The 25,320-nt window shown below is 33.6% G+C and overlaps 1 protein-coding gene across 1 annotated transcript in view; it reads right to left on the bottom strand.

Moving 5' to 3' along the window:
• The window catches only part of MS3_00009153 (uncharacterized protein), a 36,470-nt gene extending 11,370 nt beyond the window's left edge, over positions 1 to 25,100 (bottom strand). The window contains exons 1-4 of the mRNA XM_051217487.1: positions 23,638 to 25,100; positions 15,659 to 16,141; positions 12,292 to 12,476; positions 10,459 to 10,632 (exon numbers count right to left, since the gene is read on the bottom strand). Of these exons, the coding sequence (XP_051064898.1) occupies positions 10,459 to 10,632; positions 12,292 to 12,476; positions 15,659 to 16,141; positions 23,638 to 24,532 (1,737 nt within the window). The 5' untranslated portion in view covers positions 24,533 to 25,100. The remainder of the gene's footprint in view (positions 1 to 10,458; positions 10,633 to 12,291; positions 12,477 to 15,658; positions 16,142 to 23,637) is intronic.
• Between the last annotated feature and the right edge of the window lie 220 nt (positions 25,101 to 25,320).

Here is a 25,320-nt window from a genome sequence, read left to right as displayed (position 1 = left end):
TAACTAACAGGCCATAAAGTCATAACAACTAAGTGATTCTTTCATTTTATATCCATATACATTCGATTATCACCACTTATATATATTTTCATTCACTAAAATACCTCTTGTGTTTATTCAATTCATATCATACACTGATTTTCAAATATTTATAAAACGAGACTAAAACAAAAGGATCAATTGTAATATCAGTTAAATGATCTATTGAATTATCCATTGTTTTAAATCTGTCATCAGTTTAGGCGGACTATTCAAATGATAATTTTACTCAGACAGAATATAATAATGTTCCTTTTATTGTTTTTTATAACAATAATAATAATAATAACGAAGAAAACACACTCCTCAGTTATAATCGATTCTACTAAAGGGTCGTGTGTGTGTGTGTGTTTCTTCTCATTACAAAACTTAAGTGGTTTTTTCTCTTTATTCTTTTCTATTCTACAAACCTGGCTTATTAAACTTTTCTTTCTTTTTTTTAATAATTTTTTTTATGAAAAAAACTTTCTTTTCTTTTCTTTTATGAAATATTTCATAGAAACAATATTTTTTTTTGTATTTTTGTTTTAAGTCAGTTAAACCATTAAAAATGAAAAGAATAAAATTTAACGAAAAAAATATGTGAAAAAATTCTTTTTCATAAAATTTTTTTGTAGGTATTTGTTGTTTTTTACTGTGTGTGTGTGTGTAGCGTAGAGAAAAAAAGAGAGAAAATGTCTAAATAAGTTAATGTTTACTTTGTGCATGTCAGTAAATCGATCTATACGGATGTAGGTGTGTAGGTGTATTTATTTATTTTATAGTTGTATTCATGAGTTGATCTAATCTAGATAATTATGGAAAACTTGGAAGCACTGAATGGCTATTTCATTTTAGTACGGAAATCATCAGTATTGTGTATTCATGATATTGTATGCGGACCTAGGACTTTTTAGTCTTGTGTCTGTGAACATTTAACCTCTAGATTGGTATCTAATAGTGTTAGTGTTTAACATTAATCAATCTATGATCTTGTACAACCCTTTCAGTTTTTCGATGGTGGTCAAGCTTTGATCGACTCATGAATTCAACTATTAAAATCTTTACTCGTATAGGGGTTGTGAAGATCATTAAGTTTTTGATTGAGATCATGAACCGATTGATGTTAGACCACCTTTGGAAATCTGGAAGCACTGAACGGCCGTTTCATCTTATTGGAGGAACTCCTCAGCAGTGCGCATCCACGATCTCGCCCACGGGATTCGAACTCAGGGCCTTCAGTCTCGTGCGCGAACGGTTAACCTACTGGACCACTGAGCCGGCATCCAATGGTGTTAATGTCTAACATCAAACAATCCACGAAATTTGCGCGACCATCTTCCATTGCACTGAGGTAGATACCTGTCTCTACGCGACATGGATTAGCTCCACTGGTCTTTTTTTTCATTTATCTAACAGTTTATATGAAATTTTATATCATGAATTGATTTCCGTTAAACAACTAATAAAAAATAGAGTGTATTGAACAACCATTTCATCTTGTAATATGGGATTCTCTATTCATATAACAATCTGTCTGGCTTTCAGTGATTATTTAACGAAAAGTCACTTAGTAATATGAAACTCTAGATTCAAAAGTCATCATAACACATAAAGTCATTTCTTATCAAGATAATTATCTTTAGTTATATATTTATTTATTTGAACACATAAATATTAGTACCAAGTGGCACCGAGTACATTTGCGACACACAAGTTACTTGATTTGTGTGGTGGCTGTGATATTATCCGGGTGCCCAAACCGAAGCAGATAGGTTTCTTAGGGGGTCACTCCCCGAGCACTTGAACTAAATGTCTAATCCACAAGGCAGTGAAGAAACGGTAGGAGATAGTCTCATGGTAGCCTGTGACCAATAATTGGTTTATACACCATTTGTTCCTTCAGGATCCTAGAGCCCATGTGGGCCATTGGTTTTGTATTACTGTTTTTCAACTCCCCTAGGTGGACTCTCCTTGTCCACTGACCCGGTTAAAGCGTTGGGCATTCGCTTTTCGTCCTCTCAATTTCGTAATCAGAAAAAAGGATCACGCAGAACAATCAATTCTCTTTCTCAATAAATTCACTTTCAACAATCTTATCTTATGTAAATTAATGAACAGTTTACAGAAGTCATTATTTTGACGATAAAAAATTAAACATTAAGTCAGGTATATCGTAGTTGTTATTCAAATTGAAAATAGGTTTTTTTGATAACGATTGATAACAACTAGAAAATTGATTGAATTAAGAAATGTCAATGATTGTTTACTAACTCAACAGTTTAGGAGCTATGCTTCTGCTCTCACATCTGAAGATTCTGAGTTTGATACCTGTTTCTTTCATAGATGTCTATTGCTTAAGGGATTCATACTAGGATGAAATAGTCATCCAGTGCTTCCTATTTTTTTGATTGATTTAATTAGGGTCAGCTAGTGACATAAACAATAAAATTTAAAAGTTGCCATAACGTTTTTAGATCAATTTAATAGTTCAGTTAATGAGTCAATTAAAGCTAGACCACCATTAAAAAACCTGGGATCACTGAATGATTATTTCGTTCTAGTATGCGGAGTCAGTTTAAACTTTCAAACAATGAGAACATATGTTTCAGCTTAGTTTTAAACTGTTCAGCAATGCATATGTATTACACTCGAGGACCTACATGTATCATAGAGAGCACACTGCCTCCACGGAAGTGATATTAAGCAACTTAATAAATAATGCTGTTAAGAAATATCAATTCGAATTGTTATATCCAAACGAAGAATAAATGGATGATAACTGCTAGGGACTATTTATGGACTGTTATATATATATATATATATATATATATATATATAACTGTTAAGTAGCTAGATTATCTAAATTTATATTTCGTTTATCATAAGCTTTCATTTGACCTGCTGACCACTATCATACAATTCACTATTCTTAACTTATTCCCAATTTATTAATTACAGTCTCTCACATTCACATAGGGAAGTAGAAGCAGATGTGAAAAAGATGAATAACAACTGGAAAGACCTGGAAAGGATTATCCAGGACAGGGTTGGATGGAGAGTATTGATGGGCGGTCTATGCTCCTCCATGAGGAGTAACAAGCGTAAGTGAGTAAGTAACATGCATAGCCACTTCTTGGCTTGGTCCTGCATAATAATTTTTTTCCTATTTCGTGATATGATTTGGTTTGTTTGTATATAAACTGCGTATGCCTGAAATACATGATTCACGTAACGGAGAATGATATTGATGTTCTAGACTGAACCGGTTGGGTTAGACGAGAAATACTAATAAGGACTCTAGGCTATTCATACCAGTCAACGCATCACTGCTTTAGCACAGTGCTAACATTGTGTAAATCATATTCTGATTGGCAGTCATATCGCGTAGTCTATTAACATGGCTACTATTCCTGTTATAAATGAACTCTAACGGCTTCTTATTGAATGTATTTAAACAAGAAACTGTTATTTATCTTTCTTTGTATTCATCATAATCAAATATATTTGACTTCATTCATTGAAATTACCAAGAATGTAACCAATCAATCTTTCAAACAGTTATCTACATGCTGACCGATAAATTTCTATGGATGTTCTATTGTTTTATCACATTGATTGTGTGAGGACGGACCACGTGTGAACTCGAGGAAGCTTTAAGAGGCTCAGAAGGAGCCGAAGATATTCCATCCAATCACCTTTCGGAAGAATATTCTGGAATTCCTGCGTGTAGCTTCCCGGTTGGACAATGCTAATAACCCCTTGTATGTGGATTGGAGGATTGTAATGATGATTTTGTTCTGACTAAAAACTATAAATACCTGACAATTTTGTACTATGAGTGACGCTGTCTGGAATAACATTCCTTTCACTAGTCTTCTGTCTTCTCATTGCAACTTGGGAGGGTTCTGGTGTTCTAGTGCTTAAGTTATATTCGGTATACCAAGAAAAAAGCCATCTAGATATAACAGATTGATAGATCTTTTTGCAATAAATTTATAACTAAAACATGATATTTTGATTATATAATTAGATTATGACCTAGAATGAGAATTTAAGGTCATATCGGTTTAATGTCCAGTGAAAACACCAGACAATTTTAATTACATAATTAATGCATTTTAAGAAGTTTTAAGAAGTTCATATTAATGAAGTTTTATTCTTTGAGCTAAATGGTTTGATGATGAAACTTTCATATGGTTATTCTAAACAATATCATTTCAGCATAAACTTTAGGTAGAAGTTTATTGTAAAATAGAATTTATACTAAATTCATTTGGTATTGTTAAGCTTGTATCTTCCCATTGAGGTTTAAGAGTGCAATTGATCGAGGCATACGCACAGTATGCACATATGCCAATAACAGACTGATCAATTGCAGTCTTAAACCTCAATCGGAAGATAAAAGCCTAACAATACTGAATGAATTTAAATTCACCCCATTGCACAAGCAAGTGGCTATCAGGACTCGGTAGCTGAATGGATAACCCGATGGCGTTTGAAACGAATGGTACTGGGTTCGAGTCCCTGAGTGAACATCAACTCTGAGATGCAGGTACATCCAGCTGACGAGTCCCAAATAGGACGAAACGCACGTTCTGGATTCCAGTGCTAGCCACTATCCATCATTGCTTACAAAAAGAATTTATTCTAGTTATAGATTGATTTTAGGGAGTGTATCAATGAAAACTAAAGAGTATTGAACGGCTATTTCATTGTAATATGGCTCACCTCAGTTCTATCTACTCAAAAGCCACTAAGGATCGAACCTAAGACTTTAATTATCACAACGAATAAGTAGTTATCCAAACATAAAATTTCAACTTTCATCATTTTGTATTACCAGTAAATAACTAGTTAACTTTAATGTTTAAATATTTTCTCCAAGAGCTGAAGTTTTTTTAGTTTGATCTTTAGTAAATCATCAGTGAGAAGTATTGACAAGGGCCATACAAAAATGAAGTAGCTGTTCATCACTCCCTGGTATTCGTTGATACTGTTAATGAGATTAATCTGTGACAATTACAACTTACAAATCACCTCACTAGCCTACATTTTCCAAGTTCAATAAATTTGTTAAGTAATACAGCCATTATATTACTGTCATCGTTAGATATTTATATTCACTAATACATTAAAAGACAGATAGTTTTACACATCAAAGCCAGGTATTATTAGGCTCTAGATTACTGTTTGTTCAAGTGATTGATAATGAAAAGTATATTCTAATTTAAATTAAAGAATATCAAACTTAAAAATGGTAATATCTGAGATGAATATTAGAAGGATTAGTAAGAGATGATCGATAGAGTTCAGTCACTGAGTTATTGATGACGGCTTTTCATCAACGGATCTAGATAATTGTTCGGATCAATTGTAACTCAATTGATTTTGAGAAATCTGGACCATCCAACTTACTTACGCTTGTTACTCTTCGTGGAGGAGCGTAGGCCGCCCATCAGCACTCTTCATCCAACCTATCCTAGGGAATCCTTTCCAGCTCCTTCTAGTTGTTATTCATCCTTTCCATATCTACTTCCATTTCCTGACGTAATGTGTTCTTTGGCCTTCCTCTTTTCCGTTTCCCTTCAGGATTTCAAGTTGGGGCTTGCCTCATGATGCAGTTTGGTGATCTCCACAATGTATGTTCTATCCACCTCCAATGTCATTTCGTAATTTCCTTTTCATCTGGAATCTGTTTCTGTCATCTCCCACAGAAGGCTGTTGCTGATGATATCTGGTCAACAAACATTGAATATCTTGTGTAGACAATTATTTGTAAATATGTGTACTGTTTTGATGACGGTTCTAGTAGTTCTCCACGTTTCAGATCCGTACAGTAGGACTGTCTTGACGTTCGTATTGAAGATTGTGATTTTGATATTTGTTGACAAATGTTTCGAGTTCCATATGTCCTTTAATTGTAGGAATGTTGCCCTTACTTTGCCAGTCCTCACCTTCACGTCTGCATTCGATCCTTCTTGTTCATCAATGATGCTTCCCATGTACGTGAATGATTCCACATCTTCCAAAGTTTCGCCAGTAAGTGTGAATGAATTAGTGTTCTCCGTGTTGCATATGAGGATCTTGTTTTTTTTTCCTTTGCGGATGTTGTGGCCTACTGATGCAAAGATTGTTGAGCCATTCAACTTACATATCAGTAATCTGAATAATATTATTCTTATCATAAAACTCCTATAAAATACAATCGGACAACTTTTCTTCTAATACCCTAATGAAAATTACCTACCTACCTACCTACCTAAATTGAATTTATGTTTACAAAATGTTTACTACACAACCTTTGACCTAAGTTGATTTTTTCTTCTTTGAAAATCATGTAAGGAGCATGGTAACATAACGTAAAAGAAGAAAAAAGTTGACGGACACATTATGTAACAAATCTATATCTCTATTTTATTCACTTCCTGATTGGCTTAGAATATTCTGTAAACACTAAAAAAAGAAAACCATAAGTTGTTTACCTCTTTTTTTCTCCTCTAAATTTTTCATTTATATAACACCGATGATATCACAGTAGTTTTTTGTTTTTTTTTGATAACAAATATACCTAAATCGAAAGTGTAAACTCTCGGCACAACAAGAATATTAAAGAAAGGAAATAAAGAAACACCGGGCATGCACACACACACACATATACATACATACATACAGAGGCGCAGGTTAACTTTACTGTAATATGACTCATAATTGCTATATTTTTTTAATGAATTGTTTATTTGTTACTACAAATTAGTGATTGTAGTGTAAGTTGAAAGATTTGTAACGTATTGATTATAGTTGGGGGGGAAAAAGAAGGAAATCAAACGAAAAAAAAAACAATTCACCATTGTTAGTATAGGAGGATTTGTGAAAATTGTACAATATCTGTAGTTTTATCTTAAGTAGGTCATCGAGAAAAGACTTGAAAGCATTAAACATGTATACCATGGGTCAATGGTCTAGAGTTTAAGTGTTCGCTTGCAAGACTGAACGTTCTCGGTTTGGTTCGTGAATACTGGAGAATTGTATACTAGAAAGAGATTGGTGCTTTCAAGTGTCAATGGTGGTCTAACTAACATCAACATTTGATTTATACTATAAAAATTAAACGTTAGTTAAATGAAGTTTTGGTGTTCGTGAATGTGTACTAATTAGTTGTTCCATATTAGGACAAGATAATTGTGCATGGCTTTCCGATTTTCAATGTTTTTTTTACGTAAAGTTTGTTGGAGATGTAGACCATAGAATTCAACGATTTCCACCAAACTCTTTTTTTAGTGAATGTGATTTAAGCGTTCGCCCGTGAGACCGAATGTCCTGGGTTCGAGTCCCACGTGCAGGATCGTGGATGCGCACTGTTGAGGAGTCTCACACTTGGATGAAACGGCCGTCCAGTGCTTCCAGGCTTTCATTAGTGTTTTAACATTCATCCATTTGTGATGTCAATTGAAAACCAACAATCTTCACGACCGTATACTGATAGTTAATATAATATTGGTTGAAATAAGAAAAAAATTGCTTGAAACATAATGTAATTCGAAATGACTTTTTCCTTTCCAAGTTATCATCTAAAATAACCCTACTTCCTAAGATATGAATTGTAATATAGTATACAATAGCTTATTCTTCTCATTTTAAGATTGATAGTCTGAATGCTTACACAAGTTATATTGAACAAGGCTAGTTGAAGTTAGAAGTTTAAGAAGTCTAAGCGTTCATTGCGAAGGCTGAAGGTTGAGAGTTCTGTTCTTATTAAGTTCATGTTATGTACTATTAAAGTCCTATACTAGGGTGAAACAGATAACAAGTACTTTATAGCTTTTATTGATACTCTATATGATGTTCATCTATGATTAACTTTGCTCCAAAATGCCCAGGTACTGCCGAGAATGCTCTCACATGGCCACTTTCATACAGCTACTACCACAGAAGTCCTATTCACTGCCTTCTCGCCGCACGGGTGTTATTTGCGAAATCGAGAGGAAGAAAAGCGAATGTCCGGCGCCTTAACTGGGTTGGTGGACACGGACAGTCCACCTAGGGGGAGTTGGAAAGCCCTGATTCCAAATCAATGGTGCACATGGGCTCCAGGGTCCTGAGGGGACAAATAGTGTGTGAAATAATCGTTACTGACCGGCTACCATGAGACTCCATCTGCTGACTTTTCTCCACTGCCTTGTGGATTAGACCTTTAGTCCATGTGCTCGGTGAGTGACCCCCTAAGAAAACTATTTACTATGGTTTTGGCACCCGGTCAGTATCCCGGTCCTCACACAAATCGAATGATTGATGTGGTGCATATCTATTTGGTGCCGCCTTGTACCAATATTTATGTGTTTAAATAAATAATAAAAATAATAATAATTAACTTTCACAAATATCATTAATCCAATTATAATACTGTGCATATTAGAGACTGGTTTTGTGTTGTACTTACGAAATTCTAGTAGGAAGTTATGACCACTAGATTTCACTCATGTGAGTGACATCTCAATGTTTTAAGTATAAATCAATTACTACAAAGTCCTTGAGTTCCATATTTTTTTGTTATCATCCTTAAACACCACTATTAAAGAATTATACATGATACATTAAGACATGAATATTATCCATTATATTTCTGTATTTAACGATTATATAGTTACATTCAGTCTCTGATGTTATTCATGAGTAAATAGGTTGAAGTTTCAGTTTGAACATAAACACTGGGATTCATGTACATCTATCTGTCCATTCCTAAATGATATAAAGTGTATCTTGTCGATTTTATTCATAGTCATATATCAAATTTACTAAAGCTTGTTGCATAATGCTTTATGAGGCTAATTCGTATAGAATAGATATTATAACAGAAGAGACTGTTTAACTTCAAGGAAATTACAAACCCTTATGAATATCAAGTTGACGATTATTTAAATTCAATTACTTAGTGAATAATGCGTTACACCTTTGAAGTTAAAGATATTAAGTTCAGGTTCCATTGTGAAGATCAACATTGAACTGTAAGAGGTATATTCAGTTAATACATCTTAAAATAAGACAAAAAACCTACGTCCTAAACTCTCTACTGGTAACCACATATTAAATATGTTGTCATATATTTATCCGAAATTTATTGCTAGCACTATATGAATTGAAATCAGACACAAATTTCATCATTATTAACAATATCATTATTATCACTAATACCAGCAACAGGAACCGACTGACAGACGCACAGATGAATGTACACACACACACACGAAAAAACAAACATATATACACTAGACATAAGGAATTTGTGTTTATTTTAGATAAAATAGTAATAATAATGCACATTATTATTATTATTATTATCAAAATTTTAGGTGTAAAACATGTGAATCTGTTAATATGTGTGTGTGTGTGGTAGTAGAAGACAGGATTAGAAAAAGAAAAGAATGGTATACATGAAAGCACCAAGAAAAACAAGGAGAGAAGGAAAGAATATGTGAAACTACAAGCAGAGAGAATAATAATAATAACAGAAAGATGAAGCCAGAAATAGAAAACACATTCTATTCGACTAGCTAATCATCATCATCAACAACATTGTCGTTAGAATTTTGACTGTTATCGTCAGTCAAAACGATCGAAGAGAATGTTGGTTAAACAATAAGAGGGGAATATTAAGATAATAACAAGAAATAACTTATAGGGGAAAACGAGAATTCAAAACAACCAACAACAAAAAAGAAAACAATGTTAAATTTCGAAGGTCTACAATTATTGATACGAGTATTGTATCCCATAGTCAATAGCTCGTTTTGTTTGTTTCAAACCAACAAATAAGTAATTTTAAAGTAAGGTAAGAGGATATTATTGAAGATTGTTGAATTTTATAGTTCTACATTACAGACTAATTTCAGATGGACAGTTGTTGAAAATTAGGAAATACTGGGACCCTTTGTCAACCTATATCCATGATCCTATCAGGCATTCAATACAGGATCAAGGATCTCATGGCGAGTACATAACTTTTAGACTATCGAGTATCGGTATACAGTGGTTTATACGTCTAATTCTAATTAATAACTACTAGTGGGTAATTAACCTACTCTCAACAAAGCTGAATATCACTAGTCAAGGCCTAACACTCGAAATTCTGTAGTCACCTTTCGAAATTAGCTATTAGCGAGCATAAGTTTGTTATTAGTGTAAAAGGATCGTGGAAATTGTTGAACTCAGTAAATTTATATCATAGAATTAGTTTAGTTAGACAAACATAAAAAATTGGAAAGTACTAGGTAGTTGTTTCGTTGTAATATGAAACTCTTTATCATTGTGCATACGTAACCGAACCGGGGATCTAACCTAGAGTGTTAAGATCTTGCCCCCCTCCCCCCCAAAAATTATTAGAACTATCAATTGTATCACTTTTTTACATAAAAAACCAGTAATAATAATGATAATTCTTACCTTGTCACAATTTGATTGCATACAATGATAATGTGTTTGACGTCCATTATGTGGACAAGAAATAACAGTACAATCATCACATGGACTATAACGCATAAATCCATATTGCATACTTTCTTCACGTTTTCTATGCCATTTAGCATGTCTTATCATTTCTTCACGTCGTAGAATAATCTAAAGTGTTTTTTTTTAATTATTATACAAAGTAATTGTTAAAGGTCAGAAGGTATCATTAAACATTTTTTAAATAATAATAATAATTTAATAATTTGGAAACCGTTTGGTTACAATACAGTATGATGATAACCCTAGAATGTAAATGGTTTACTGCATGAATTGATATCATTAAGGGTACCACTAGAAATTAAGAAGCATGAAACATATGATCGATTTTAGTATGGGACTCCTTAGCAATATACTGTCATGAACACACTAAATATTGATTCCGTGACTATCAGGATTTGTAACAAACTCAACATCTTTAGACTACTAAGTTGGAATCTAGTGATTAATATTCATTCAATTCATGATCTAGTTAGGTCGTTATTTGGATTTATTGATAGTTAATTTGATCACTATCAAAATGGTTGGATTTTAAAAGATCACAATTTCTCATTATAATCTAGGGAACAAAGCTGGATTTCATCTCCTGATTCGTATGTCATTCTACTTTAATTTAGAGGTTAATCTAACTTGTTGATAGCTTGTTTCTTCGTAGACGAACATCGTTTTAAACATTTGATGGTTGTTTCGTCCTAGTATCGGACACATTATCAGTCTACAATAACTATCCTACCAAGGAAAGAAAGTTGAGTAATTTCGAGACAAACAAGTGTAAATATGCTTAAAACCCATGATTACAAGTCGAAACTGTTTAATAAACATTCAATCTGAAGTCATGTACAAATTTATGTTGGAAAACGTATGGTACAACTATCTTTTTTTCTTCGTCTTCAAGATAATCCACATTTGTAGCATCCTACTTGCCTCAGTTACATTTTCATTGTTTTGACGGAACCAAAATTGAAACATTCCAGCTACCTTATTGTTTCGCGATTCTTGAATTACCATTTTTTTGGAATATAAATGTGTCACTAGAAACATGTACACATACGATTTTCCAAAATTTATTTTATTAACATTCATCCGAACAATCGGTCAGCTTTTTCAACTTTCAAGAGACTTGGTATGTTCCACATTTTTATCAATATACAAAACGTCAACTATATGGTGTTGGACTTGCATCACCATTTCACTATTCACTATAGACAATGAAAAACTTGAAAAGAGAACTGTTTCCTTCAAAGTATTATCTGTGTAAACCGCCTTTAATCTTCTGGGAATTTCTCGACATTTTTTTCTAACTTCTGTCCAAGAATTAAACAACTTAGTATTCCTTTTTTTTTCTGAACAGATTACGTTTTTCATTACGAATAAATATGCAAATCAATGTTAAAACCAACCTAATAGTTGAATTCATGAGTGGATTAAATCTGAACCATCATAGAAAACCTGGAAGTACTCAACGGTCGTTTCGCCCTAGTATGGGACCCTTCAGCAGTGCGCATCTACGATCCCACACATCGCACTCAATCCCGAGACCTTAGGTCTCGCGCGCAAACGCCTGATCTCTAGGCCACTGAGTCGTCATCCAACAGTGCTAATGTCCAACTTCAACCAGTCCACGAAGTTGCGCCACTGTTCAACATTGCCTACAGTAAGTTACTACCTATATCGTAGTCTAGCTTTAATCGACTCATGAACTCAACCAGTAAATTACTACAATCTCCACACAACTTCCTTTCTGATATTAAAACTAACTATTAAATTTACCTTATTACATATACTACAATGATAATGTTCTCTCAGTTTAGATGATCGACATACATCAAAACCACATTCATCATTTGAATGGTATTTTTTAATGGATTCAACTAGATTTGGTATAGAATGTATATCGGACTCTGTAAACCATAATGAAGTTGTTTTTAAGTCTAATTGTTCCATGTCAGATGAATCTGAAATAGAAAAAATAATAAATGAAAATAAGTATTTTTTAAGGCATTAAACGAAAATTAGTGGAGTTACCATTAAAAGTATGTAAGTGGATAACACAATGACGTTTGAAGCAAATAGTACTGGGTTCGAGTCCCATAATGAACATCAATTCTGAGATGAAGGTACATTCAACTGACGAGTCTCAAATAAAACGAAACACGCGTCCTGAATTCCACTGCTAGCCACTATCCATTTTTGCTCATAATACTTGTGACTTCAGGCAATATCGAGGCGATACGCACAGTATGCATATATGCCAATAACAGACTGATCAATTGCAGTGCTAAACATCAGTGGGGAGATACAAGTAAACAATACCAAGTGAATTTAATTCCCTTATTTATTTCAAGGGGGAATAGCATATTCCAGAAGTTTAGACAAATAGCTGAATTAAACTAAATAAAGATAGAATATTAATACAGTGTAATTGTGTAGATTGTTGAATATTTAAGTTATAACATAAACTTGCAAAATCAAAGGTGATAAGAAAAATATTTCTGAAGTCTTCTACACGATGAAGAATAGGTTTGATTGTTTGAATATTCACAAAAGTTAGTTGTAATCTAACAATCGATTATAATTTTATGTACTTTGAGGTAAGGTACACTTGTTTTATGAGGGGATGTTTAAATCGAAGACGATGAGAAGAGATTTGTCTATGGTGTTGTTACGTCCTGAGGTCATTTGAATCTGCTACTGGTAAATCCACTTCTTATACACAATTTAAACTTACTACTTGAGTGAGGAAACTAATAATTAGTAGGAAGCTTTTATTAACTGACCCGAAACAAAAAAATGCGCATATACTCATTTAGAAATAAAGATTTACGCCCCTTAAATAAACTAAGCTACATTTCCAAATAATAGAATATAGATGTCACCTCAGAAAGTTAAGCAAAATCTTGAGCAATAGCGTGTACTCGTCAGCATCTCTTATATTTGACTGGCTCAGTTAACAGGTATCTAATGATTGAAAGTAAGTAACACGCTAAATCATAAGCTTTAATGTCCTATTCTTTTTTAGAGATAAATTTGGAATAAATTCGAATATACAAGCTCGAACATGGTTCATAAAAATGTCACAATACCATATATCTGTCTATAGAAAGTCAGGGAGTAGAATTGTTGTGATGAGCGGTGTCCGAAATGCTACGCTCTAACTCTCCCCTTACTTACTAATTGAGCGATAACACAAAAGTGAGCCAGAAAGTATGTTGTTTTATCGAATAAAATGCACAAATACTCATTCATATATATACTACTTTAATCATTAGGAAATTCATCCATTTCTTAGACAATGAAGCGCTCTAATCTTTTAGGTCACTTCTGATTGTCATCGACTGGTCTTCTCATTAGGCCACTTCTGGTTGGCTCTCCACATCAAAAATATGTTATTACTTTATCAAACTCGTTCATTTATACTTAATTTCAAACATTTGTACTGTACACTTTCTCTATTCTATTCTTATATATCAACCCTGTAAAATTATGTAACAAACAACTCTGAGATTCTTAGCTGTTTTCCGAATTATAAGTCATTTTGTTGTTTACATTAAACTCTTGACACTTAACTTCTACATATAAGAATAAGCCAAAAGTGATATTGAATTGATCTTATGATCTTGAAGATGATTTTCAATCAAAATGTAATGAAACCTATTGGAATATAATCGTTTCAGGTGATTTATTAGTTAGACAAGGTTTATTGATAATATTCTAATATAAACATTGTGGAAATATTGCCACACAACATAATCTAAAACAAAAGGCTTTTCTTTCTAAATACATCCCAGTGCTATAATGTTTCTACGGTAAATCATTCACATTAATCATCTACAGAATCTTCATGAATAAATTCATTGTACAGTAAGTGAAATGGGTTGATAAGATAGAAATGATATGAGACCTGTTTGAATATATGGGCTACCTATTCCTGACATCTAGATAGTTCAATAAGTTTTCTGTTTATTTTGTTTATTTTAACGCATCATTATATCTGTTAATCTCATAATCTATTTCAAGCGCTTATGAAAAGTTTATGACCTTTCTCTGTAAAAGTTGCTAAACAGTACAACTCTATGGTGGCTGTCAATATTAAATTGAAAAGAATGAACCTCATTCAGATGTTGATTCCTGATACAATTTAAATTTTAAAAAGTCTGTAGTTGACATGTTTAACACTTTGATTTTCCTTGTAAAACAAACAAAGGAAACCCAGATTTTTGCCCATGATTTTAGACATATTGAAAACTATACGAAGATATTTCAAATACGCTGCTTATGTGATGTAACACATATGTCATTATTATTACTATTATCATTTTATTTTGCTAACCATCATCCATCTCTGCTTAAAATACTTGTGACTTAATAATAATATCGAGTTAATCCTCACAGGATACATATATACCAAAGACAGGCTGATCAATTGTAGTCCTAAACGTCAATACGGAGATTCAAACAACTAACATAAAAATGATTTAAAATTAACAGACCATCTATGTTAGGTTGTTGTAGATGGTTGTAAGAAAAGAGTAAGCTTATGTTTCATGTCACTTGACACTTCTTACTTAAATATATCTGTAATCCTGACGGAACTGATGCCTTTCATCAAATCTGAATCCTACTTCATTCAATCAAACAGCTTTTTGTTACGTTATTAATTACTTACTTACGCCTGTTACTCCTCGACAAGCATAGACCGTTGTTATGTTACACAACCATAATATACTTTAAGAAAAATTCCCCTATACTAGTAATTAACATGTGCTCACTAGTGACTAGCTTCGTGAGGGAATTCTCGGAGTTCTAGTGAGAAGCCGTGACCAGTGGAGCTAATCCATGTCGCGTAGAGACAGGTATCTACCTCAGTACAATGGAAGATGGTCGCGCAATTTCGTGGATTGGTTGATGTTAGACATTAACACCATTGGATGCCGGCTCAGTGGTCCAGTAGGTTAACCGTTCGCGCACGAGACTGAAGGCCCTGAGTTCGAATCCCGTGGGCGAGATCGTGGATGCGCACTTCTGAGGAGTTCCTCCAATAAGATGAAACGGCCGTTCAGTGCTTCCAGATTTCCAAAGGTGGTCTAACATCAATCGGTTCATGATTTCAATCAAAAAATTCCAATTACTCACTTACCAATACGTTTTGAAGATAGTTCATTATCGAATTCTTTTAATATTGTTTCATCAGGACTAGTACATGTAGAAATTTCATCTTTTTTCATATCCTCCCCTTCTTCTCCTTCAATAATATCTTCTTCTGTTAAACATTTATTATTGAATGATTGATGATTTCCATGTAAATAATAATTTGTTGCATAATTCAAAATTAATTCAGTTGGATTTAATATGTTATTTATAATAGCCGGTGGATTATTATTAATATTACTATTATTAGTAGTATTATTATTAGTAGTATTATTACTCAATTCATTTTGATGTAAATAAATTGATTTAGTAATCTTTGTAAAAAGTTCTTCTTTTATTTCGTCTTGTTCACCTTTTTCATTGATTAATTGATCCGTTACTGATTTTATTGGTGTTAATGTATTTGTACAAGTTAAACACGGAGGTAAATTAAAAATTGTTGGAGTTAGGCCAGGAAATAATAATGTTTGAGCTAAATATATAAGGAAAAAGAATAGCATTAATGATTATTAATATCATTAGTTTTAACCAAAAAAAATGAAACATATCGAAGAAAAAAGGGAAGTAGTGACGGTAAGCCCCCAAATGCCCTGGTATAGCTGAAAGTGGGGTGGGCCCGCCCTCTCTCTCGAAATGCTCTCACACGGCCACGTGTATACAGCCTCTGCCAGGGAAGTCCTACTCACTGCCTTCTCGTGGTGGGGGTTTTGTTTACGAAAATGAGAGGACGAAAAGCGAATGTCCGGCGCTTTAACCGGATCCCAAATTAAATCAATGGTGCCCATGGGATCCAGTATCCTGAGAGAACAAATGGCGTATGAACCAATTTTCGGTCACCAGCTACCATGGGACTGCATCTCCTTACGATGCTCCACTGCCTTGTGGGTTAGACCTTTAGGTCAAAGGCTCTGGGTGTAGCCCCCTAAGAAAACCACCTGCTTCGGTTTGGACACCCGGGCAGTATCACAGCCCTCACACAAAATTGTGGCGCATATATATTTGATGCCCTCTCGTACCAATATTTATGTGTTCAAATAAATAAATGAATAAACTGAAATATTTATATTTGATTGATTGCTGAGTAGTCCCACGTACTGTATTTACCTAGTCCTGATTAATTTCTATTTTGTGTCTCTTAGATAAGTGGTCACAAAGAAACTTAATCGATTAGATGAACATGATAATGGTTACTACCTAGTGATTTATCAGTTGGGGAGATTTTATTCGTTTTAAACTGGAGTTTTCATGTTGAACTTCAAATAGTCATACATAATCATATAAAATTAACATTTTATAATTAAAGATTTATGTGTACGTACCATGAAAGTTCTATGTATAATTGGCAACGTAACTCATATGCAATTCCTTTCCTTAAGAAAAATATACCCATCGGTCAAAATAATTATCAGCCAGTTAATGAGTTTCAATATTTAAAATGTTTTATGTTAGCTAAAACACAATGTTTCATTGATATTTTATCCATCAATATTATTCGCTGTACATTTATTATTACTTAATTGGCGGTAACCAATTATTTTGTTGGCAGAATGTTGTGGAGATTGTTGAATTTCACTGAAATCATAAACTGACCACTATTGAAAATCTGGGAACATTGAAAAGTCGTTTCGTTTTAATAGGAGGCTCTGCAGTAGTGTACATCCACGACCTCTCACGTGAGAGAAGAACCTGGGACCCTCAGTCTCGTGAACAAACGCCTAACTTCTAGACCACTGGTCAGACATCCAACAGTGTTAATTTCTAATTCCGATCGATTCATGACATCACTCAACCATCTTCCAGTGTCCTTGGTAGGTGTTTACTTGTGACTAGCTTCGAGAGGTAAGTTCCAGAATCCTTACAAAAAGCCGTGAACAGTGGAGTTAAACCATATCGGGTGTGAAGCAGTTACCCACCAGAAGCAATGGAAGATAGTTGTACAGTTTCATGAACCAATCGAAGTTAAACATTAATACCGTTAGATCCCGACTCAGTAGTCGAGAGATTAAACGTTCACGCGCGATACCTAAGGTCCTAAGTTTGATTTCAACATGCGGGGTCGTGTATACTTATTTCTGGGGAGTCCCATACTAGGATGAAACAGCCGTTCAGTGCTTATATGATTTCAATAGTGGTCTAACATAGATCAGTTCATGATTTCATTAGATTATTTTGTAATCATTACAATAATTATAATGTAAACTTAAAGGGTATGTGAAAATGGTTGAGTTCCAAAGTTTACATCAAAAAATCGGTTTTGGTTAGAGCGACCAAATAATGATTGGATCGTCTAAGAATTAAACTCTCTACAAGACTTGAAGATCCTTATTTTGGTTCCTAGTCAGGTTATAGACGCACATTGTGGAGTAGTTCCACGCCAGAACGAAATAACTGTCGAATCTTTTCTGGTTTTCAGTAGTGATCTAAATGAAATCGGTTCGTGATGTAAAGCTATGAAATTATAGCGTTATTAAAGCCATGAATGGACAATATTTACCAATGAAATTTTAACACCCCTAGTGGTTAGAATTTGATAGACACTGAAAGTAAGGTCGAGCATTCCACTTTTAAAGTTAGTTATCGTCACTGATTGACTAACATTAATTGTAGAATTATTACGAAACTAAGAAAATGTGAATAACTACTTAGTAGGCAACCGATAGAATGCATTTTCTAACTTCAACTATCATATATGATATAATGTGAATGTGTTATCCATTTTACTCTTATTGAATAACTACTTAAGCTGAGACAATTAATCCCATAGATTGCGATCTTTCCTTAGAATTGTGTTACTCTTCAAGTAACAAGAAACTATTTTCCAACGCTTTTTAAAAAAATGATGCTCACATAATTATTAATAAGGGTTTAGATTAACCTATTATTGACATTTAAGACTGAGTTCTGATCGGTTTTCGTTGGAATTTGTGAATCCCATGCTGATACGTTTAATATCACCATTTCGTCATAAGGAATTGAAAATAGACTGTAACCATTAGTGGAATCCGGGACACATTTTTCATTCTATTTGTGACTCAATAATTGGATATACTTCCATCCCGAAGTTGATGTTTATGCTTAGATATGAACCTAGTACCTTTCACCTCAAACACCAATGTATTATCCGCCATTGAGCTATTGAGTCCAGATGCCAATAAATCCCATTACTTCAGGGTTATGAATACTATAGGGGTTTGTACAGGCTGCCATTCAACCGTGATGTGAACCAGTTATCCATTACAGTGAATGTAAGATGATCAAGCAATATCGCTAACTGATTAGAGTTAGACATGTACATCATCGGATACCGGTTCAATGATTCAAAGATTAGGCCTCGTCATGAGATATGGAAGTACTGAGCTTGCCTCTTAGTGAGGAACTGATTGTGCACTTATGGGAAGTCTCATACTAGGAGTAGATTGATCAAAAACAACAAAATTAATTGTAGAAACAATTTTTACGCCCATCTAGTTGTGTGATGCATTCAAGTACTATTCTTCTCCACAAGACCCTACTGGCTTCACCAGCTGATACAAAGAAGATACAGCCGTTTAATGCCCCTTGGTTTACAATGTTTGCCTAACTTAGATCAATCTGTGGGGTAAACTATGGAGAAAATAATCTTAGAACGATTATTTTCTATGGGTTTTTTAATTCTTTCACACAACCCTCACTTATTAACTAAGACGTGCTCGAGTCATAAGGTCAAATAAAAGATCGAATAAGAAGTAGGTTCTTTAAATATGCTTAATAAGACAAGAAGATTACGAATGCTTATATTGTTCCATTGTATCCACGTTTGTATATACATATGAATAGGTAAATATATTTCAAAAGACTATATGTGTATTTTATAGATAGTATTATTATTATTATTTAAACATATAAACACTGGTACGAGGGGCATCATATATATATATATATATATATATATATATATATATATATATATATATATGTCACATTTCATCATTCGATTTGTGTGAGGGCTGGAATACTGTCCGGGTGCCCAAACCGAAGTAATAATTTTTTGCTAGCAAATGATTTCATCACTGATACTAATCATGATGATGACAATACCAATGACATAAAAGTCATGAATAAAACTTAAGCTACAGTATCATTTGTATATCTTAGAATTGATTGAGTTATCTGAGCTAGACACTTTGGGTGTCGTTCTGAACAAAATCATAAGCACAATGTGTTATCTTATAGATATCAATGGAGGTAGGTCACCATGTTAGCAGTTATAATGTTAAACGTAAAGTAATAAGTAAGGATGGTAAATCGACTGATGATGTAGTGAACCTTCATCGACTGAGATAATTGGGACATATATTACATGTCCTTATCTACCATTTATCTCGACCCACGATTATGCCTAATTTAGGTGTACGCTGGAAGAGATCTAGAGGATGGTCAAACCAAGACGTAACATCAGTCCATGAAGATACCGAATGTTGGACTGAGTCATGTAGGTAGGTGCGGACTACTTGTTCAGAGCCCGAGTGATTATGTAAATTATTGGTATGTAGCAAGTTGAATCTTTGTATGTGTGTACCAGGTTCTATATTGCCTATAACTATAAATTCAACTGGGAAATCGTTACAATTCTAGATCATGTAGATTCTCGAAATACCAAAGACTTTCCGGATACATGGCATTCAAATCAATCAGTAATCAGTAGACATATTGAATTACACCTCATCTATCAAATTATTCGGGGGAAAAAATCAACAACACATTTTGAGGTCAAATGAACAAGGCAGTCAACTTGAATTCAAAGAAAATGTATGACAAGTGAGTCTACAGCAACCAATCGGAAACAAAGCCGTCAGAACATAACTGATATTTAAGAATCATTGAATAACTGAAAAGCTCACTTCCATATCAGGTGAGTTGTGATAATATGGTTCAGGACGACAAAAAAATAGCTTCACAATTATACTATTTAGCTTAGAGAGCTTAACAACACTAAAAGTGTTCATTTAATCTCTACATCTTCTCTATCACATTTTACTGTTGTAAGGTTATCACTTGAATATTCTACTAACTGAGGTCTACATTGTGTTTAGACGAAATGTGTCCACTAAAAAACATTGGCTAGAAACATTTTTTCGAAAAATAACCAAAAACCACTAAATGTTATTTCGTTCCGAGTGTTGAACTTCTTTTCAGCATATGGTATGGTACAAAATCATTCACAGTGGTTTAAATATATTCACTGTATGTCTTCCCTTAAATCTTGAGGTTTTTAATTATTCGTTTTATTCCACTAATCCAATATTCTGTCCTCTAAATTGTATCTTCAATATCCAATCTTTTCAATATCACTAATACTGTTCTCTCCCTCAAAGTATACCCCCAGATGTCCTGTTGCGACCGAGGGTTGAGAGAGTTAGCTCTCCTTCTCGAAATGCTCTCACATGGCCACGCGTATACGGCCAATGTCAGGAAAACCCTACCCACTACCCTCTTGTGGTGGGGACATTTTTACGGAATTGAGGAGACGAAAAGCGAATGTCCGGCGTTTTAACAGGGTTGGTGGACGTGAAGAATCCCCCTAAGGGTTGGAAAACCCTCATTCCAAACCAATGGTCCACATGGGCTCCAGTATTCAAGAGGAACGAATGGCGTATGAACCGATTGTTGGTGAGCGGCTACCATGGAACTGTATCTCCTGACGTTGCTCCACTGCCTTGTGGATTAGACGTTTAGGTTAAAGACTCCGTGTGTGGCCCCCTAAGAAAACTGCCTGCTTCGGTTTGGGCACTCGTGCAGTATTACAGCCCTCACATAAATTGAATGATTTATGTGGCGCATATGTATTTGGTGTCTCCTTGTACTAATGTTTATGTGTTTCAATAAATAATAAAAATAATTAATTCTACTAATCTTAGGTTTGTCCTGTCAGTTTCACCTTGTTGTGCTAATGGTATGTGGAAACTTTAATTAATGTACACGTACCAGATTCTACATTGCATATGACTAACTGACTGCATTCATTTTAAGAGGAAAAGAATTTGAGATTGTTTTTTATATTCAGAACTGAATTTCAATTTGTTTCTGTTGACAAATGTTTCATCTTATTCGAGATTATTATAGTGGGTGTACCTGCATCCGAGTGTTAATGTTTGCCCTTGGAATCAAAGTCATTCACCAATGAGTAGCAATTATGGGACATTTCAAATCCTAACCAATAATGATACACACAGCTATTTTTTAATCCCATGAAAAAAGATAATAAATTGAATGCGCATTGCTGATGAGTTTCACAATAGGATGAAACAACCGTTCAATGCTTTCAGGTTTTCCATGATGATTTGTCTTCAATTGGCTCATGATCTCAACTATTGAAATTATTAAAGATTTTCTGATATTAAATTGTAACTAGTCAGTTTTCAAATTAAAATGTAAATAGGTAATAATTTCTAGAAATATTATCAATTATTAAGAACCTATTTTATTTATTTATTTATTCATTTGAACACATAAATGTTGGTACAAAGAGGCATCGAATACATATGCTCCACACAAGTTACTTGATTTGTGTGTGGGCTGTGATGCTACCCGGGTGCCCAGACCAAAGCAGATGGTTCTCTTACGGGGCCACACACGGAGCCTTTAACCTAAGGGTCTTATCCACAAGGTGCAACATTAGAAGATGCAATCCCATGGTAGCCAGTGACCAATAGTTGGTTCACACACCAATTGTTCCTTCAAGATCCTGGAGTCCATGTGCATCACTCGTTTGGAATGAGGGTTTTCCAATTCCCACAGGTGGATCCTCCATGTTCACCAACCTGATTAAAGTGTCAAACATTTGCCTTTCTTCCTCTCAATTTCGTAAAAAAACCATAATGCCAAGAGAAGCTGGTGTGTAGGACATCACTGACAGTGGCCGTATACGCGTAGCTACTTGAGAGCATTTCGAGAAAGAGAGCTAACTCTCTCAATCCTCGGCCGTACCGGAGGATTTGGAGGCAACTATTTTACGGAGAATCGAGAATTTTAAAAAATATATATTAATGTTTGAACTTGGCATTATGTATGATGTTTAAATTCCCTTGAAGAATAAACCGCTCAATTTCAATTTAGTACTAAGTGAAAAAATTTCAAAACAACTCATTAGAACTATTGAATCGTGTGGTTTGTACAAGAATTTTGATATTTCCGGACAAGAATATCTTATGAAAAATATAAGTAAAATTAAATCTGAATTTATACATCAATTTCTAGTATGGACGTGATTAATAATGAATTCATCGTCTTTGCAGTATGAAATGCTTCTAGTTGAACGACTATCGGGAACCGGGAAATATTAAACAGTTCTTTCATCCTAGAGTAGGACTCCTCAGTAGTGTATATCCACAACAACTATTTAGATATTTAGCCAAAGACATTTAGGCATCGTTATCAGTAGTTGTCCCATATTAGAATGAAACAACTGTTAAATATTTTCCATTTTCCAGTAATTGTCTAAAGAAAATCGATCTGTCATGTAAAACCATCAAAATTCTTATCTATCTGCAGGAATCTGTATCAATGGAGCGGGACTCAAACCAGTTAACTAATGGTTGAAAACTTAACTCTTCGGCCACTAAGCTACCCTTTCAATTCAACCGGAATTATATACGGAATCAATTTAGATAAATTAAGATTTTAGTCATGTATGGAGATATTCACACAGTTCACCTCACTTCGGAAGCACGATGGAAGCATCCGAAATAAGCCACATAGCACACAGAACAAAACGCCACCAAAATAAACTATTTGTTCTTTTTATATAATAAAAAGTGATATGATGTTAGTGATAATAATAATAACAGTAATAATGGTGGAACTACTTACTAGTAATATTATCGTTTGGTCGAATGTTCAGTAATTTATTATTATTATTATTACCATTATCATTACTGTCCCTAAGACTATGAGTAGTTGCCAGTACATTTGAAATACCACAATACTTACCGTTATTGATAATATTCGGAGAATCGTAGTGAATAGTTTGTTGTTGACTGTGATCATCATTACTACTACTAACATTAGTATGAATATTATTAGAAGTGTCATAATTTAAACTAGTTATAAGTGAATCAGTGTGACTGGTGATATTTGTCAAACTAACTGTGTTTCTTTGTTGTTGTTGTTGTTGTTCTTGTTGTGGCATAGTATTATTTGAAAATGATGACATCAATGAAGTAGATGAATCAGAAGATGAGGAAGATAAGGTGAGTGCAATCAAGTTATTATTATTATTATTTAATGAATAGTATGAAGATAATGTTGGTGAAGGTGATAAACTCTTATTGAATGTATTAGTTATATTCAATGAATCATTGGTTATACATTCATTTAATGTAATATTCGATGTTATACTCAAGTCTAATGCTTGAGTTGGATACATTGAAACACTAGTATTAGTAGTATTGATATTAGTAGTAGGAATAGTGATAGGTGTAGTTATACAAGTTGAATAATCATTGTTCATTGAATTAATTGTATCAGTATTAAGTGATGTATTCATTGTAATTGGTAGAAAATGATTACTTTGTATTTCATTACATAAACGTTTTAAACATTCAGCTAAACTTCGATGTAGTACCGATTGATGTGTAATGACATCTTGTTCTTCATGATGTTGTTGTTGTATATTATTATTTGGAATATTAATCCTTTGATCTTCCATAGAATCATCATTATCATCATTGTCAATACGATTCATTTTCTTCAAATTCATTTCATTACACATTGGTCTAATCCGTTTATAACCAGTTTTCATTAGTCTTGAATTATATTGACTAAATTTATTAATATTAACAATAGATGGAGTAGATTGTAATGCAAATATTGTATTATGATCCATTATTATATCATGAATTCTTTTTTCATTATTAATCAGAATAGAATTAGTATCCCTATCAATTATATCATCATTGTAATCACTATGGTTTAGTAATATTAGTATGGTATATATATATAGATAGAGAGAGATAGATAGATAGGCAGAATATTTATCCCAGTTGTATTTAATCTGTGATTTTAATTTGTCGCCTCCAGCTAATAAGAAAAATTATTCTTTGAAAATAATGATATTTTATGTATGTGTATAAAACTTGCACCACTTTACACACATGGACACACGTGTACATATACAATACACACGAATAGACAACAAAATGTGTGTCATAAGTTGTTCAAGAACAATTTTTCACCCCTTGCACGTGTGTGTGTTATATGTAGGTGTATTTAAAATGACACATAAACGAATATGTGTATGTGCGTACGTACATACGTAGGTGTAATAGCTTGCATATCGTATCTTTCACAAGAACACACACAAAATGTTTTGTTATAACATGTATTTCTTCTTGTTCTTCTTCTTCTTCTTCTTCTTGTTATTCTTTCAAATATTGTTTTGATTTTGTTATTGTTTGTTCACATTTAAGTTTTTTTTCTTCAGAAAATAATTTTCTTTTTTATCATTTAGATTTTTCTTATCTTTAGTATTTACCCTCGTGTTTGTTTCTTTGAATTTCTTATCTTCTTTTGCTTTTTATATTTCATTCGGTTGTATTTCTTGATTCATCCTTTGTATGTGTAATAAGTTAGACGTTTTCCAGTTCATACTATAGTGAATGTGTTTAGAAAATG

This window comes from Schistosoma haematobium, chromosome 5 (assembly GCF_000699445.3).
Source record: "Schistosoma haematobium chromosome 5, whole genome shotgun sequence".
Taxonomy (NCBI): domain Eukaryota; kingdom Metazoa; phylum Platyhelminthes; class Trematoda; order Strigeidida; family Schistosomatidae; genus Schistosoma; species Schistosoma haematobium.
This window is presented reverse-complemented; position numbering and strand designations above follow the sequence as displayed.